The 19,058-nt window shown below is 41.5% G+C and overlaps 1 protein-coding gene across 1 annotated transcript in view; it reads right to left on the minus strand.

The window, feature by feature from the left end:
• Positions 1-649: 649 nt before the first annotated feature.
• Positions 650-19,058, minus strand: part of PKN2 (protein kinase N2) — a 95,015-nt gene continuing 76,606 nt past the window's right edge. Inside the window, exons 6-22 of the mRNA XM_018561385.1 lie at positions 18,557-18,770; positions 17,705-17,890; positions 16,700-16,809; positions 15,158-15,301; positions 14,411-14,486; positions 14,136-14,310; positions 11,907-12,039; positions 9,805-9,941; positions 9,645-9,720; positions 9,473-9,564; positions 7,892-8,068; positions 5,108-5,170; positions 4,509-4,585; positions 3,505-3,647; positions 2,677-2,784; positions 2,196-2,276; positions 650-985 (exon numbers count right to left, since the gene is read on the minus strand). Coding sequence (XP_018416887.1) covers positions 782-985; positions 2,196-2,276; positions 2,677-2,784; positions 3,505-3,647; positions 4,509-4,585; positions 5,108-5,170; positions 7,892-8,068; positions 9,473-9,564; positions 9,645-9,720; positions 9,805-9,941; positions 11,907-12,039; positions 14,136-14,310; positions 14,411-14,486; positions 15,158-15,301; positions 16,700-16,809; positions 17,705-17,890; positions 18,557-18,770 — 2,196 coding nt within the window. The 3' untranslated portion in view covers positions 650-781. The remainder of the gene's footprint in view (positions 986-2,195; positions 2,277-2,676; positions 2,785-3,504; positions 3,648-4,508; positions 4,586-5,107; positions 5,171-7,891; positions 8,069-9,472; positions 9,565-9,644; positions 9,721-9,804; positions 9,942-11,906; positions 12,040-14,135; positions 14,311-14,410; positions 14,487-15,157; positions 15,302-16,699; positions 16,810-17,704; positions 17,891-18,556; positions 18,771-19,058) is intronic.

The raw sequence follows: 19,058 nt of genomic DNA on the forward strand, positions 1-19,058 counted from the left end.
GTGGTGAATCTCCCTAGCTAGGGCATAGATTTGGGTAGAGTAGGGAAGGGTTAGACCTGTTATCAAGTTTTACTCCAAACTAAAAAGAGAAAAAAAAGAAGTTTTGCTTTTCCATACATTAACTTCTTCACAAAATCAAACAAGTTCCACATAAGGGCATTCCAAAATGGAAAAAGTGATAACTCCAGATACCATCATTTTACAGGAAACCATCCAAGTAAAGAACAATGCCACTTCATACAGAAGATTTATCTCAGCTTTGTACATTTAAAACCAAAACCTCTAGCAGGTACCTGGAGGATGAATGATATTAAGAATGTCACAGATATAGAAACATGTCTCAGGAATTAACCTGCTTATTGCCAAGAACGAGCTGCCCCACCCTTTCAATACAAATTGTTAGCGTCACAATTTAAAGCATTTTGTTTTTTCAAAGTTCTCCTCTCTGCAGGTAAAGAGACCAAAGATGGTGGAGGACAGATATGTAAGTATCACAGGCCAAGTTGTCCTGCTCAGAGGACCAAGGTGTAAAGTTGCTCCAGTGCTAGTAAAACAAAATAAAATAAAACGGGCGTACTCTGAAAGTGGCCACTCCTCCGCAGAGTTCATATACACACATATTTATATATATTTATAAAATGAAAAGTACTTTTAAAAGAATCTTCATGTGATTTAAAAAATAAAATAATCCTGGAACTGAAGATGGCACAAAGCGGTGAGTCTGTTTTTTATTTTGTCATCTTGTCAGCCAGTTCTCTCCAGTTTCACAGTGTCCTTGCTCTCAACACCAATCTGCGATATAGTCAAAATCTCTGAACGTCTCCTGCTCCTCCTCTGTCAGTAACCGCGGTTCTCGGGGAGGGGTGAGGAGGGGGGCTTCGGAGGTAAATTCATCGTCAAAATTGCTTACATCTTCCCGTCCTTTGATTGTGGGTACAAATGGAGACTTCACCTTCTTTGCCAACAACGCTTGCCAGTCTATGTGCTGCAAAACAGACACAAGCATAAAATGTACCAGGAACCCTTGCTGAGAGCAGGCCAGGATTTGTCAGACTGCATGACCCAGCTAGATCACCATTTGACTGAAACCAATTTCTTTTTCTTCCTCCCTTTTAGAAAACCGTTAAAGCCCAATTAAACATTCTGTCAATGGGTTAAATACATTCCAGATGATGTCAGCAAAGTCCAAGCTGTCGCTATTGAATTCCCCTTCGCACCACCCACCCCGGCTTCTACAATTAATGTTATATAGAGAGGTGAAGGGAGGGGCAGGGCAGAAGAGCTGGGTCAGCAAAGAGACTAAAAGACACTCTCAGAAGAGGAGAGGGTCACAACATGGGAGGGAGAGGGCTGCGTTAGGAAATTGACTATTCCCAGAGTAGACTAATAGACACTCAGAAGAGGAGAGGGTCACAACATGGAAGGAGGGAGTGGGCTGTGTTAGGAAATTGACTCTCCCGGAGTAGACTAATACACACTCTCAGAAGAGGAGAGGGTCACAACATGGAAGGAGGGAAAGGGCTGCGTTAGGAAATTGACTCTCCCAGAGTAGACTAATAGATACTCTCAGAAGAGGAGAGGGTCACAACATGGGAGGGAAGAGGGCTGATTAGGAAATGGACTCTCCTGGAGTAGTCCCATTTTCTAGAGTGTTTAAAAGCACATTTCTAGTAGAAAAAAGAAAAATGCTCCAAGTAAGCATTTATAATACTTTGTTTTTCTTTTACCTGCAATTTTCTAAGTTGGTGACAGGCTCATGACATTTCTTGTAACAAGAGCTTACAAGTTTTCTGTGTAGCTTGGACCCAAAGTGAACCTCTGTCACATGGAAGCTGCCATTTCTGATTCAAGTCAATAAGGATGAGGAAAGTCTGGGTCAGGTCCATGGTCTGTAACTGTATACTTGTTCCAGGTCAATGACTAAAGCCACATGGTCATGACAGTGGGCATAAGTGAAGCCATCTAATATAGGGTGTTTTTTTGCTCACAACATGAACGGAGGCTTGTTCTGTAATTGCTATGCCTTTTCTAGAGGCCCATTAATGCACAGCACACTGGTGATCAGAGCCCTAACTAGGGATGACCATTTGATGCTTGTGTGGGTTGTCCTGGACTTCTTCTAGGGTCACACAAGTTACAAGGCTTTTCCTCAATTCGGGATATCAACTTTTCTTCAGACATTTTCAAGTACTTACTCTGAAGAACGGGTGCTTTTTTACATCTTCTGCGTCCTTTTCACCTGCTCCCAGGCGGCGCTCTGGATTTCTCCTCAATAGCTGCAAAATGAGAAAAATGTTAGCAATCTGTACTGACAAATTACATTGACTGACGACCTTATAAGTGACACGTTTATCCTCTCTCAGGGCAATGTTTTTGTTGAACAATGGGAATCGAATACCTGATAACCAGCAGATGGTTCTAGTATGTAATGGACAAAGTAATCTACAGATTAATGCAATCCCAAGAGTTACCTATTTTATGGTTATTCATATAAACAATGGATCATTTATTATTGAAGACTGAAAAAAAACACAATTTTCACCTGTTCAGCAGACAATGGGCTCTCAAATCTGATGACAAATACACAAAACTGATCAGGAGGAACAGACGACATTGAGGAGGAAACGGCAAGATCAAATCTGGCTAAAAGGCAATGGCGCTTCAAAGAGGACTTACTCTTCTCATGATAGAAATGGCTTCTGTGGACAGGAACCGCGGATATCTGACTTCATCATTGACTATGCTGTCAAATACTTCCTCTTCATCATCTCCAGGAAATGGGGACTGGTCAAAACAAGACACGCAACATATTGGCTCAGAACAACACAACGTGATTATGTAAAGCAATGAGTACAATGTCCATGCACTGAAACCATCACAAGGCAGCAGTTGGAGCTAGGCCGACATACTGGGCTGTGTGTGAAAGCCATGAGACCTTCCGATTCCTAGTCTGATAAGCACTTCTGCTTTACATGAACCTGTTTTGTACAGACATGCAAGTATGACTTTAATGTAACTATAGGTACGCTATAAAAATATGTCACCTTTGGAACATTTAAGCATCTTTATTTCCCATTATTGAGTTAGATATAAGCAAGGTCGTCATGTAGATTACTATATCTCTTCCTCATTCTATTCACCTTCCTCATTGTAAACATACACACACCACCATCAATAAAATATTAGCGCTGAGGAAAAACCATCACTAATGTGCTTAAGTAGTCATCAAAAGGCAGATGAGGAAACAGAAAGGCCAATGTATTGCAATAGTGCAGGTGCCCCACCATACAGCTCTTTAATAATACACTGCAATGTTAGAGCACATCCTGAAGAGCCATATGTAAAAGGTATATGGTCTCTAAAGCTGTAATGGTCTCCCGGGACTTTTTAATAAACCATAAAACTTTTACAACCAGTTTAAATAGACCCTTCTCTCTCATGAAAATATGAAAGTAAATTTAGATGCGCAGAAACCTTTATGTCTTACTGTAGATATATACATACCTCACCAACAAGCATCTCATAGATGAGGACTCCCAACCCCCACCAGTCAACTGCTCTGGTATAAGAGGTTTCTGTGAGGACTTCTGGAGCCAGAAATTCTGGGGTGCCACAGAAAGTGCTAGTTCTATCGCCAAATCCCATTCCTGAATAGAAGAGAGAGGTTACATACTGCTTTATATCTGGGCAATCAGTCAGCAGTCCTACAGAACTGCATGCAAGCTCTTAATAAAAGTCAATAGTACTAAAAAGTTTGATATCAAACTAAAGAAGGTCCAGCCAATCTATTCTTTTAAATATTTAATGGCACAGCAATCCATAGATGTCAACATAAGTAAAGTAGCTAAGAAGGGATTACAAACTATTAGTGCAAGTCCAGACAAAACTTTTTTTGGTGTACTTTTGACTAGAGCATTTGCTGCCAAGGTGACAATGGTTTCACCGGTCAGAAAGCGATGGAAAAATCTGACACTGGGAGAGACAGTCAGAAATAAAGAGTGAGTGGTTCTAGGCTTTCTCTACAAAAAAGCTGCTGTTGGAAATTTTCCCTCACTTTCTGGTCTGTAGAAACCCTTTCACAGGGAGAGCAAGTGACTGTGGGCTGGACATAGACTTTAGAAGCTTTCATGTACTAGATTGCGGTTACAATCTGCCTGCAATTAGATTTTTGACCTGTGCCGAAACTAATCAGCATATTAAGAATTGAGTGCATTTCCTACCTGTAATATACATATTTATTTCTGCCAGCACATCAGACAAATCATGTACATTCCACACCCTTACGGGGTTATAGATGTTAATGAATTGAACACCCTAAGCAAGCCTCAGTGTTCAGAGCTGAGGTCACTGGATGGTTACCCTTGTTAGGGTCACCAAGCATTGCACTCCCACGAATACAGTAAATGACAACTGCACAGTGGAAGGATTTTCTGACTACCATCTCTTGTCTCAAGAGAAACTTCACTGCAATTACTGGCTCATTTAAAGTTAAAATCTGCACACATTACCTTCTTTACAAAGACCAAAGTCAGCAATTTTTACAAATCCTTCTGTATCCAACAAGAGATTGTCCAGCTTCAAATCCCTAGGTGAAAATGTAAAGAGTTGCTTAATAATATTTGATAGAAAACATGAATAAACTGCTTTCTAATACAGTATAAGTGGGTGGCTCTAAAGTTTCTTTGGCCCTTTTCTTTCTCTCAGCTATTAAAAACAGAAAATGCCAAAATTAAGACCCCACAGCACAGGAGGATATATTATGGAAAGCTTAAAGTTGGGTAGCCCCAACAAGCCTACATAAATATAACACAATGCTGTAGAGTATTTGAATCACTCTGAGGACTTTTAGTGTTTTGGATCCGGGGATCCATTCATAAATCTGAGCCATGAAGCCCCATCCTGTCTGTTGTGACATGAGCAAACCATATGAATGTAATGGTGTTCTTACTAAAAGAATGGCAGAAATGAAAGGTTTTTCAGCATGTACAAAGATGAGATTTTTATCAACCAACCAGCTTTCATAGTGGGACATTATTCTATCCATAACATGTTAAAAAACACTGAATTGATTAAATGGCGCCGTCATCAGTACTTAACAGTAACTCACCTATAAACAATCTTGTGCTCGTGTAGATACTGCAAGCCAAGAACCACACAGGCTGCATAAAACCTGCAAACAAAACAATTATAAAGTAGTTGGTAATTGCAGAGACACTGTGTGCTGGATAATATCATTCAGGGACTTCAGCAGCATAGACAACACTACCTCTCCCAAAGAACCAGAAGTATGTATTAACAGACACACTGCTGAAGGGGTTGAAGTGAGTTTACTTCACCCAACTGGCTGGTGGAAAAGAAGGGACAATGGACAGATTCCAGAACTTCTGAGAAACATGCTACAGGGTTACCACATACTGCAAAAAACATTAGAATATACCAGGTGATCCTCAGCTAATAGGAAATGTTATCCATTTATACCAACTCTTCACGATTTGCTTTTCTCCTGACATTTATTGGGGAGGGGAGGGGGGGGGTATCCGAGGCCCATACACTGTCTTACATACCTCAAGATTCTCAGCATATTACATGGTCTAAACCAGTGCATCACTCACAACCTTTTTTTACAGTCATGGCACCCTTTAAACAAGGGAGCACTAAGAGATTTATTTTTTTTATTTTATTTACAGGGGCTTTGATACTTCATATCTGAGGAGAATACAGTATTCTCCTCAGAGATGCTTTGTATCAGCTTGTAACACACTGAGCCGGCTCGCAGATGCACAACACAGTGAGCTGCAAGCCAGCTCAGTGGTTGTCAGAGCGCTGTGATCACTGCGATTAGCTATCACAGGGCTGGGACCATCTAATCTGCTGTTGAGGCTCTGCTTTGGCCCCCTGAGGGACCCAGCAAGAGCAGTAACTCAATGAGCATTGGTCCCTCCACGGATCAGCGCTCATTGTACCTACTGCATGACAGGACTATTCACTCACCGGTAGTTAATGAACTCTATGATTGTGACGGAATAACATCGGTCAGGAAGGGGTTAAAGTGAACCTTTAGCCCCCTTGACTAAAAATCACGTCAACATACAGTTCTGCATGCTGATATGAAATCATCTTGTATACATTAGCTAAACATTTTTATTTTGCTTACAATTTCTTTATCCCGCCACTTCCTGATCCACTTCTGGCACAAATTATGTAATTGTGCCCAAGCACTGCATCCTGGGAAGGTTACATCAGCCAAGCATTGCTGGGAAATCTCATCTGTAATCTCACGAGATCTCAAGGTAAAAGGCATTTCCCTACCCTGAGATGATGTGCATGGTCAGAGTTATAGGAAGTAAAGGAAGATGGATTAATCTGCCCTTGGTTAAAATGCTCATGGTCAGAAGACTGGGGAAGAAAAGAAAAATAAGGTGTGCCAAAAACTAAAAATCCTGCAATTATGTAGAAGTATGTGTTTGTAGGTTGTCATTACTAAACATTTCAAAGGTGTATTTGTTATTTTGAAGATTTGGGTAAAGTTACTCTTAAAATGTAGGCAAAATATTGAGGCGCCCCAGTCTAAAATGTTAAAAAACAAAACATGCATGGTTCCCCTCAAAATCTATACCCGATCCTTATCTTAGATAGATTCCCGCTTTCTTTTAGATCCGGAGCTTCCCTAATCTTCTCCACAGTGCGGCTAAATGATGTGCGAGGGGCTGCTTGGGTCTTGGATGCAGCCCGCTCTGGATTAGTGCCATGCATTTCCATAGTCCTCACCTGCACCATTAAAATGCACAACACTGAAAATTTGAAGGCACCCCTGACCAAGGGTAGCGTAAAATATGGTGTCATATGGGCACTTGGCCCACTGGTGCTTTTTCTCACTAACAAACTGTCAAGCCATTGCTTTAGCCATTACTGATTGCGCAAGATCATGTATATAACCACAAAGCAGATGTCAGGTAAGCCGTGTTTTTCCAATGAAGGTAGCATATTAACAAGTCATTATCTGCTCAACTGATCATCCCCTGAACTTAATCTTAAAGAAAACGTCACAGGTTCTTTAAAAAAATATTTGGATAGAGTGGGGAATGGTTAGAGCCTCAGTCAGGTTTTTATTAGCACCTCTACTGAGGAAATTATTTCCTGAGACAATAATGAACATGAGAGAAAGTGAGGGGAAATGTACCACACAGACTGCGATTAGAAAACCCACTCAATTTAAAAATGCCGTATATGCCGGCGTGTAAGACGGGTTTTTAGACCCGAAAATCGGGGGTCGTCTTATACGCCGTGTATACTGTATGTAGCTTCTGCTACATACAGTATACCACGCTGAGCCAATCACGGCAGGCTTTGTATTAATGAATACAAAGCCTGTATTAATGAATGCAAAGCCTGCCGTGATAGGCTCAGCGCAGTATACTGTATGTAGCTGAAAGACGGAAGATGGAGGACGCTGTGGGGATCGTGGACAAGGTAAGAGACTGTAATCCTGAGTGTGGCTCAGGGTTACCACTTATGGTACTGAAAATTAACCCCGAGCCACACTTGGGAATACCGCCATGGAGGTTAGTGGGTGCATTTAAACATTATTTTGGGCTATACTTGTCTTATACGACGACTACAGCCTAAAACCTATGTTTTAACACAAAAAGTATTCAGAGTTTCTGTGGAAATGCCTTTGTATTTCACAGTCACGAGCAGAAAGGGCCTCTGCACACCAGACTTTTTACAACAGGAAAAGGGCAGACTTGTAAAGCAGACCCTCTTGACATGGTCCTAAGCAGCTTCACATCCTTTCAAATGGCAGTGGGGCAGAATCTGTTCATAACCAAGTAAAGCTATGAGCTCTAATTTATATTCGAAGGACATCACTGAAGTAATTTAGAAAACTTACACAGCTCTTGGTTCTGAGAAAACATCCGCATGAATGTGCATCATTAGGTCTCCTCCAGCCGCATATTCCATCACAAAGCACACATGATCTTTGGTTTGGAAACAAGCAAACAGGTTCACCAAGAACGGGTGCCGTACACTATTCACAGTTTCAAAGATGCGTTTCTCACACATTAGGCTAAAGTGCAGCAAAAATAAAAGAGTTTGGTAAAGAAGAGAGCGTGCAATATCAAAACATGTGCATCACCTATCGGCAATATTTACTGGAAAAGTGGTTAGGGCAAAGTAACAGGTTTAATGCCCAGAGATCCAGCATCATATACTCATCTTTCCTGTGCTCCCGTCACCAGAAACAAAGAAAATACCCTGTACTTCCAGGTATGGAGGCACATTCAATTCCCCTTCCTCATGTGACAACCCTGGTGCTTGGTAATTGGCCCAGCACATGGGGGCAAGAAGAACTCCCACTGGAGATCCAAGTATAGCTTACACAGGTCTCAAGTGTATGCTAAGATTTCTACACCTAGAAACATACACTCACCGTCAGCCATAACAGCAATAAGATGGTCTTTGACCACACTTCTGATGAACAGTCTATTCCACGACATGGCGGGTGCCAGCCAAGGCCCACATACAAAATGCAGTTGTGTTCAGAGTTCTAATTACTTCTAAAGGTGGCCATACACTGTACAACCCTCGCAAGACTTTTGTCTTGCGAGGGTTGTAAAGTAATTAAAAAGTACGTGCGATTTGCCCATCATGGACAGGCAGATCGTACTTGCGATCATCGCCGACAACTGCAATGCTGAACGGGCAGTGTGCGCGTGCGCACAGCGACCCGTTCGGCAGTTGTCAAACAAGCACGCCACTAACCCGCCGAGAATCGTACGATTCTTGGTGGGTTTTCCAGCCTGCTTGTTTGACGGAAGACGTGCGATCGTACAGTAGAAACGGTCGCACGCCTTCCATACACTTGTGCAATTATCGTACGATCGCGGGATTTTCCACGATTATAGTACTATAATCGTACAGTGTATGGGCACCTTAAAAGTTAACAAACTGCAGTCAGTAACGAACATAAATCAAACATGTCTGCTAGATTTCTAGTTAAATGTGGAATTCTACAATCAAGAGAAATAAAATGTAAAAAAATGTCCAGAGGGTTGATATCCATAAAGTAATTGTCTTTGAGACAGTACAGTGTGGGGAATGATATACTGGCTGTAAGGACAATAGCCGTTGTACACACCATTCCTCTCTATCATGGACTGTCCCTGGCTATACACTGCTGACTTGCACAATTATTGAAGCAGGACATAAATTAACTTCTTTATATTGTAGCCCCTCTAGAGCAAAGATCGCTTGGCTAATAGAACGAATACTACAACTACTGTTATTGTAGTTAGCAAGACCAAAAACAGACTTGCTTGATGGAGAAAACAAACATACCACAAGAGGGCAGTGTGGCTGACAAAAATAAAAAGGATTTAAAATTTTACTGAATTAGGCAGCAACATTTTTCGTTTTCTCAGATTCATTTTAAAACCATCTTTAATGATTTATATTTTGTAAGTCAACATACCTGTCAACTTCATCACGAGATACAATATCTCCTTTTTTTAAGGCTTTGATAGCAAACATTTCATTAGTGTTCTTGTACTCTGCCAGCAGCACCTGAAATCAAGGAAGAAAGTCACAATACAATCACATTGTCCCATCAACAGCAGTAACGTGTGATCTTCCATAAAATGCACCTTTCCAAAATGTCCTCTGCCTAATACTGCACAACACCGGAAGTCGTGCAAGCTGAACTGGAACCGTGGCTGCACTCTGGAAGAGACAATTCGGTCATTATTAGGCATGTCAATCCAGTAGACACAAACATGAAAACATGGAATCAGGTAGCAGCATTACCGTCTTTCTTCGGTCTCTTGTATAGAGTTATATTCCACATCTGACACGGTGATTTCCCCTTCACTTGTTAGATCGATTATTGGTTTTATAGCTATACTGTTTCTATTATTTGAATATTCATAATTAGTTCCAGGGTCCTGTAATAAAAAGATATTATGATGGTCATAAAAAGGTTTACTTTAGATTAAAAGTTGTCTCTCCTTTAGACTTCAGTCACATGATCGATGGATGGAAGAGGGAATCTAGCCCACTATGTGCCATGCTCCTTTTGCTCCCACCAGGGTAAACCATTTCCTGAATTCTGAAGCATTCAGATCAGAGCTAAACATTGTGGTGTATGGTGAACAAGAAGTGTGTACCGAGTAGCTCATTAGACCTATTTAAGTCCAGCAGTTTGGGGGCACCTGCCAAATGCCACTATGCAACCGAACCCTACTATAACACCTTAACACAGATTTCCAATCTCTAGGAACTAGTAAATTCATTAAAGGAGAACTATGAGGTGAGTGCTTTTCACTCACCTCATAGTTCTAGCTGACCTGTGACAATGAGACTGTCACAGGTCGGCTCAGTAGCTCGGGAGGTGAGTGAACACATACCGGGTTCGCTCGCCTCTCGATCCTGTCATGGCTCTCTGCCGTGACAGGGGGAGGGGCTGGATTCCCCTCTCCCCGCTCTGTTCTACCAGCGCTGACTGGCGGAACGGACGGGGGAGGGGGCGGGTACAGCTGGCTCTGCCTCTAGATAGGCAGAGCCAGCTGTCACTCAGGCAGCTGGGCGGATCCTGTCATCTAAGTCGTGATCCGCTCCAGTTGCGGCGTCTCAGTATACCGCGAGCTGTAGCTCGCGGTTTACTGAGCTTAGGGTAACGGGAGGACGCTAGTTTGTGTCCTCCCGTTACCCTAAGGAGAACTATGGGGAAAAACACTAACCCCATAGTTCTCCTTTAAGTCAGGGCTCGACAAAATCCCAGAGCGACTAGGAATTGTGTCCTGGCGTCTGGGCTTTTGTCAGCCAGTTCACTGCTCCGCCGCTTCCCCCAGAAGATTCACTGTTGTGGGTCCTTCCACACTTGTGTGTCACTTTTCTCCTCCTCCCTGCCACAATAACCCGCTCTCCTCCCCACTGTATGCTGCAATCTGTGTCCCCTCTGACAGACTATGGCAGCCAGTAACAGCCTGTGAGTGGAGACCACTGAAAAAAACTTTGTCCTTCAGGTCTCTCCTGTGCTGATTGACATGGGGCACGTGCAATAGCCAGCCTGGTATTGGATATTGCAATTTGAAATGGCCAATAGCAGGCTGGCTATTGCTTCCAGCCTCCTGTGTTTACATTCAGCTGCCATTACCCAGTGAAGTGGTAAGGTGACACTAGTGGTCTAATAGACCCCTAATGTCACCTTAAAGAGAAATTGTCAATTTTCTTTTTTTAAATAAAAATACATAAAGAAAATAATTTTTAAATAAAATAAAAGTCATAAATTACTTATACTTGCCCACCTCATGGGTCCAGCAGGGTAGGTACAAGTAATTTATAGCGGGGCGCTGTAAGTGAACTGTGTTTTTTTTTCCCTGCTCGCGCGTGCCCCTAACGTGCACACAAGCAGAATACAGTTATGAGTTTTAAACAACCAGCAATAAAAGCTTTTAAAGCGTAGCCTATGACCATTTTTGGGTATTGCAGTTTTCTGCAAATTCGCGGGCATGTAATATATTTAAAACAAAAAACACCTGGCTTGTAAATTTTTTAGCTGGCTCCTAGATTGAAAGCAAATTTGTCAAGCCCTGCAATAAGTTTACCAAAAAGCCTGGTAAAGGATGCCTACAACTCGGTTTGGAAATAAGTACAAATATGTTTAATGAGCAGCCTTGCCTTAAATCATTAATAAGGCACGGAATTTCAACAAAACACAATGTGATTCACAGCAGATCACATTTTCAGTGTGCAGCCTCTGCTGCTTAGGCCAATCTCCGCTCCACGCCTTTTCATTCTCCGCTACATCACCATCAACCCTCCTCTGCTGAATAGATTTGTTAAGTGCAGAAATCATTAGAAGATTAGAGAAGCTAGAACTAAACTAAAGTACATGCAGAAGCCTTTACCTGAGCTGGTATGCTTGGTGCTTTAATGTCTGTTGAAGCCGGATAGAGATCAAGGTCTAGTGAAGATGCCCGGGGTGGAACACTAGGTGCCTCTGGTTCTATTTCAAAGTCCAACTTGCCTATAGGAGACTCACTTCAAGGAAGAAAAAAACATTTCATTAAGTTTACATATTTGAGTTCCCCATTTTTTATAAAATCAGTCTGCATTCTACCTAGTCCATAGTAACTGTTTAAAGAGTACAAGTATTAGGCAACATATTAAGAGGCATGAAAACTTTATCAATGTAATGTAAGGTGGGTGCAGTAAAGTTTATAAATGTATTACATAGTTACATAGTATTTGAGGTTGAAGCTTCTTGAATGATTCCAGATTAATTGCGGAAAATTACCGCTTGAGGCAGTAAGTTCCAAACCCTAACCGCGCGAACTGAGAAGAACCCCCTTCGCCCCTTGTGTTCGACTTTTTTTTTTCTACCAGTTTTAGGTGGTGTCCTCTAGTCTCTGTTACAGAATTAATCTCAAAGAGTTTGCTGCTAATGTTGCTAGGACTATGGAACATTTTGTACATGAAAATCATGTCCCCCTCTTAATCTCCTTACTTCCAAATTAAACATGTTTAAATTTAGTAGCCGTGTCTCATAGCTCTGGTCCTCCATCCCCTTTATGAGTTTGGTTGCCCTCCGCTGGACTTTCTCCAGTTCAAGGACATCCTTTCTGTGGACCGGTGCCCAAAACTGCACCGCATACTCCAGGTGAGGCCGAACCAATAGAATTAATCTCAAAGAGTTTGCTGCTAATGTTGCTATGACTATGGAACATTTTGTACATGAAAATCATGTCCCCCTCTTAATCTCCTTACTTCCAAATTAAACATGTTTAAATTTAGTAGCCGTGTCTCATAGCTCTGGTCCTCCATCCCCTTTATGAGTTTGGTCGCCCTCCGCTGGACTTTCTCCAGTTCAAGGACATCCTTTCTGTGGACCGGTGCCCAAAACTGCACCGCATACTCCAGGTGGGGCCGAACCATTGATGTGTAAAGTGGCATAATTATAGACCTATCCCTGCAAAACATTCCCTTCTTGATGCAGGACAAGATTCTACTAGCTTTGCTTACAGCAACCTGGCACTGTAATCTATTATTCAGTTTGTGGTCTACAATGACCCCCAAATCTTTCTCCATTTCTGACTTCCCTAGCGGCATACCCATAATTGTATAACCCATTTGTTTATTTTTAATTCCAAAGTGCATTACTTTGCATTTATCGACATTAAACCTCATCTGCCACATTATTGCCCACTCCCCTATTTTATCCAGGTCCTCCTGCAATGTTATACTATCTTGGTCTGTTTCTATTACCCTCCCAATTTTGGTATCGTCAGCAAACACTGAGATATCGCTGTTTACTCCGTCCCCGATGTCGTTAATAAACAGGTTGAAAAGCATGGGTCCCAGCACAGAACCCTGAGGCACACCGCTAATGACACTAGCCCAGTCTGAAAGGGCGCCATTTATTGATACTCTCTGTACCCGTTCCTTTAGCCAGTTCTCCATCCATGTACACATCCTTCCATCTATGCCCATAGTTCTCAGCTTGTATAGTAGGTGTTTGTGCGGAACCGTATCAAAAGCCTTTGAGAAATCCAGATAAACCACATCCACAGACCTCCCTCCATCCAGATCTCTACTCACCCCCTCGTAAAAAGTCAGTAGGTTAGTCTGACACGAACGGTCTTTCCTAAACCCATGCTGGTTGTCATTTATTTTGTCATTTTCCCGAACAAATTCTACTAAGTGGTCCTTAATCATTCCCTCTAACAGTTTACAAACTACCGATGTAAGACTAAGTGGTCGGTAATTCCCAGGTTGGCATCTTGATCCCTTTTTAAATATTGGAACTACCGTAGCCCTCCGCCAGTCACTCGGAACTCTACCAGTCATTAGAGAGTCCTTAAAAATGAGGAATAATGGTCTAGTTATAACCTCGCTTAGTTCCTTAAGTATCTTGGGGTGTAGATTGTCTGGTCCCAACGCTTTATTTGCATTAAGTAGACTAAGTCTTTGTTGTATCCCGGGTTCCGTCAACCACTTGGCTATATTTTGTGATGAACTCTGTGTTTTATTATCGGTGTCAAACCCGTTTCCCTCCTGAGTGTATACTGAGGAGAAAAAAGTGTTCAGCACTTCGGCCCTCTCCATGTCGTTTGTGACCAAGCGGATAAAGTACACACCTCACTGACTGAGATAACTCCAGATTCTGTGGATCCTCCACCGCCACTGCAGCAGGACCAGTAACCTGAGGGCTGTAAGTGCCAGAGTGATTAACTGTGGGAATTGCTCTTCTCACTAGTCGTCCCCATGTGGCGATGTTAATGTTCATCTGTGGAGCTCTGAGGAAGGTTTTTCCTAATAACAATGAATAAGTGGTAAATGCAGAGAACCACATCACTGAAAGCCATCAACATCTGCTGATAAGTACCTCCTGTGGGTTAAAAGAGAACTTTACCTTGTTGCTTTGAGAAGATCTTCTTTTGTCTCTGGAGTTTTGGTCTTCTTTCAATAACAGGATTGAAAAAGGTTACCTGGTCAAAAAAACAGATTAAGTGTGTTGACCCTTTTGAAGAAAAGGACACATTTACCAAAGCTACAGGGCATAAAATTAACATTCTCAGGTTTGATAAACTGAGATCACTGAGCATTATTAACAAGGACAACACAGATATTTGATACTCTTAGCTGATGTTATCTGTATGACATTCATACACCATTGTAAAAAGGTCACAGCCATACATGTACAGAAACATAACTATATAATCCACTTTTCCCATAATCATTTTGCTCTCTCCCACTACATTCAGTGGAAGGCGGCACACATGGTACTACAGCAAAATGGTAGGTAGCCATTGCAAAAACACTGATGGCATGCCCAACTTTAAAGCCATGAAAATAAAACTAGGCCTTGAAAAAAATCTAGGTGTCTAAGCCAAAAACCGGGAATAAGGTCTACATCCTACCAACCCTTGGAAAAATATCTTCACATTGAACAAACTGGAGTTAGAGAGATTTTTGCATGGTCAGGTGTTGCTCATAATATAACCTTTCCTCATATACAGGGAGTTCCTTTTGATCCTACAGCAGCATTAGGTCCGGCAGCGGAGATAGGATTTTACAGTCAAGGAAATGTGGTTATAAAAACACACGAGAGCCTGGCACTGGAGTGCAGCTACTAAGTGGTTGCTCTCCAAGTTCTTACCTCTGCAAAGAGCGTGCCCTGTGGCTCCAGGTACAGACACATGCCATGTCTCTGGTTGTCCAGGAAATCTTCTAACCTCAGAAATTTCACAGCACACAGAGATCGCCAATCTCTCCAGAACACCGAAATCTCCAATTCCCGGGACTAAGAAGAGAAGTAGTAAACAAGATTAAAAACACACCACAGAATATTGAGGGGGATACAATATAGAATAGCAAAACTTCTGTGGTGTTAATGATGCCTTGGGAAGTCCTACACCAGATTCAGTACAACAGTTCTAGAGATATTACTCACACTTGCGGCAAATTCAGGTAGCTCTTATTAGTCACACATTATATCACAATGATGGACAAATTCATGAGGAAATACTGCCGTTTTGGAGATCGGTCTTAGTTACCACCAGTGTTCTATTTCATCTAGGAGTAATTTGTGTCCGGAGAGAAGTTTTCTTCACACCCAACACAAATTTCTCAAAGCTGAAATAAATCCTCTTATTTACTGTAGTATGCCCACACACAACACTGGTTGCTAGAATTTTGGGTCCGTCGGCATCCTATCAGCCAAAGATGCCGTCCTTTGTTGCTAGGATGCTGACAAGACAGCATCCTTGGTTGCTAGGTCGCTGTCAGGACAGTGTCCCTGGTCGCTAGGAAGAAAGCATCACAGAATTTTGAAGACTGCCTGTGATGCTATGAATTCCAGAGATTGTGTTTTCTATACCAGTGCAAGTTATCTAAAATGCAGGAATAGAGATGTCAATAGCTTCTGCTGTTGCTTCAGTATTTAAAGCAGTGGTACTGGTAAAATGCAGCTATGGCTGCAATCTGCATAAAAAGGGTAAGTGGAGGTGCTGTAGGCTTAACTTATTCGCTGGATTGACAAGTTAGGAATCGGTTGCTGTGTTAAGTCATTGTCAATGTGTGCACATGCATTTACAACTCTGACATTTTTTGCAACACTGCATAGCACGATGAGGAAGCAGAATGTCATTAGCAAACCAGACAAAATGGTCAAGTGATCGTTTTCTGTTCTACTGAGCCTGATGAAGGGGACCATGCGCTGCCCTGAAACGTTGCTTCTATCTGACAACATGCATCAATAAAAAAAAAAAAGATTTAAACTATCACATTTCGGCTGGTGTGCTGGTGACATTCTGCTTCCTCGATAACAGCGGAGCCACCCACAGTCACTTCAGCACTCACTTTAGGGGTTTCCTTTAGGTAGTGCGGTGGGACATACCTTGGACATGCTTTTCAACACATCACGTATGTTGAAAAGCACTGCAGTGCATCACCTTCTACTGTAATGTGCATTAGGGCGCAGCTCACAATCAATGGCACTGCACCGCATTTTAAACAACGGCACTTGCTGCTTATAATTGTCATACCAACCTTCACATCATTTGAAACATGCTCTGTAATCTTATACAGTTTATGAAAAGTGCAATATGTTTCAATTTAAACAACGAAGTGAAAACAAAACAAATAAAATTGGATTAAATTTAATTCAAAGGAGTATGGGATTTGTCAATGCTATACGCACTCTGTCTAGCTCCAACGTAAACTTCTGGTCCCATGACTGGTTTGAAATAGGTTTCCAGTTGGTCTGCCCAACTACGGTATTGTCCAGCTTCAGAACAGCACAGACCTCATCTGTAAAGAAATTACTGCAACTGAGCTTAAAAGGCTAAGAGGATTGCAGGAAACAAAAGCTCCACTGTTAAACCCACAACAACAAAATATCTGCTTAAGGAAAGATTAGAGACATTTTTTTGGTGCATGAACAGATGAAATAGTCTTAGTTTCCTTGCTAATTATATGGGATTTCACACAGAATTTACCAGGGCTGGTTGTTAAAAGCCCTAGTCTGCGTAAGCAAATGAATTAAACTTCAAAATGTCTGAACCTCTCTTAAATGTAAAATAAGAAACCAAATAGAAGTTCTGATTATTGAACAGTTATGACACAATCTTAAAATGTTAGTTTCAAACTGCAACAACCACTTGATTGTGTTGTAAGCAGGAGAGACATGGTTGTCTTGATCTTTGCTGTGCATTAGCTAACTAAGCCTACCCTACTGAGATTTTACTTTAAGAAGGCACCATAATAGCTGAATGTTGAGGCTGCAAAATCAGGTTTCAGCTCTTCAGAAAAAACCCCCCCAAACAAACAGTCTTGCAGAAACTGCAGAGAGCGGATTCATTTTTATACAGAATTCCCCCAATGGTAGTCTAGGTTTCTGCCCCTTCAACAGTATACACTATGGAAAATAAATTCCATAGAAACCTTACTGGTACAATTCCATAAACCTACCTACACAGAGCTGTATTAGAGACAGACCTATTACACCAAAATCCTACATTATAGCCTTAAAACTATATAAATAACTAAATAACACATCCCTCATTAAAGAACAAGGTATGTTAAAAGTCCAAGTGTCAAAAAAAATATATACAAAAAAACCTTTTTCCATAAACATGTTAATGTTCACTAGGTGCCAAGCTAGAGCAAATGGAAGCAGACAATAACAAGCAGAAAGTTACTGAACTGGAAAAGTCATCTGTCTTCAGGAGATTCCGACTGCTGACACTTTTATTTTTACTTGTCCTGCTCATGAAAGATGATCTGGTTTCACTTGGACTCCAGCCTGGGAGGGTGGCGGTAGTGGCTTTGGACCTGCCGGGAACATTGTCCAGAATATCCTGGCATCCCATTAGTCGGACTTCTAGGGTACCTGTGGAATGCAGTCAATGAGTAAAGGCAGCAGACAAACTTCCACTTCTGAGCCACAAATGACAAACGACCATTGTCCAGGAAGCCAATTATGATCTAATGGTTGGTCTACATTAAACAGGAAAAAAGAAAAACTTCCAACGCTTAAGTAAATTCACTGCATAGGTAATGTCAAACAGTGGGATACAGTGCTTGGAATATATGCTGCAGTGGAATAAATTCTCTGTTCATTCACAATTTGTTATAGCAGCAACAGTCATACATAAACAATGTGCAGGGAATTTGTAGACAAGGAGATACAAGTGACTGCATAGATGGTGAAGGGGCAATTTAGCAGGCACCTCTTGCAGAATCCAAAGCACTAACCATTCAAGTACGAACATTTTTTTACAACTACAAAACATTTGTATTGAGGTGAAATCTACATAGTTTAGACAGTTTAAAATTCAAATATTGACGTCAATGTGCAGCAGGAGAACCTTTACAATGGGATATTGTGAACTGTAGGACTTCATAGGCACAACATCCTAAATAACAAAAATATTACCACTGGTGGTACTGAATACGGCCATTGATGGTACTGAATACAGTTATTACGGAAGAGTTGCACATAAATAAGGACTATTAAGCTTTGTGCATTTCAAACCTTTTTTCTTTTAGAACATACCTGTTAAAGCAGCTGGCTTGGAAAGTGTGCTGTACTGGTTTTGTGTAGAGATCATGCTTTGCCTTGGGCTTAGTGTTGGAGATGACACCAGTGACAGCTCTTCAATGATAATACTGCTTTTCGGATGGTTTTTCGGGAGTTCATTAAGTCTTTGCTCTAAAGAATACTTCAAGAGGTCCAGCTTCTGACTAGACTCATTAAATCTTGACTGAGCCTGAAAATGAGAATAGCGGTAAAATAATTTTTAACCCCTGATCACCATCTGGAATGGGCACCCCAACACAAACCATACCTATCCCATACTCTGCATACATGTTGAAAACATTCAAGTAGAAAATTCTGCCTCCACAGCAGCTCTCTGGTCACATTTAAGTGACAAATCCTGACTGTCATTTTGACAGCCCAAACTTGCTCTTTTGTAAATTGACACTCCTTGGACGCAGTGTCAATAATTGTGATGTAGAAACATTATTACAATAAAATGAATTTGCTTACAGTAAAG

Source organism: Nanorana parkeri, unplaced genomic scaffold, assembly GCF_000935625.1.
Source record: "Nanorana parkeri isolate BGI_ZX_2015 unplaced genomic scaffold, ASM93562v1 scaffold521, whole genome shotgun sequence".
NCBI classification, from domain to species: domain Eukaryota; kingdom Metazoa; phylum Chordata; class Amphibia; order Anura; family Dicroglossidae; genus Nanorana; species Nanorana parkeri.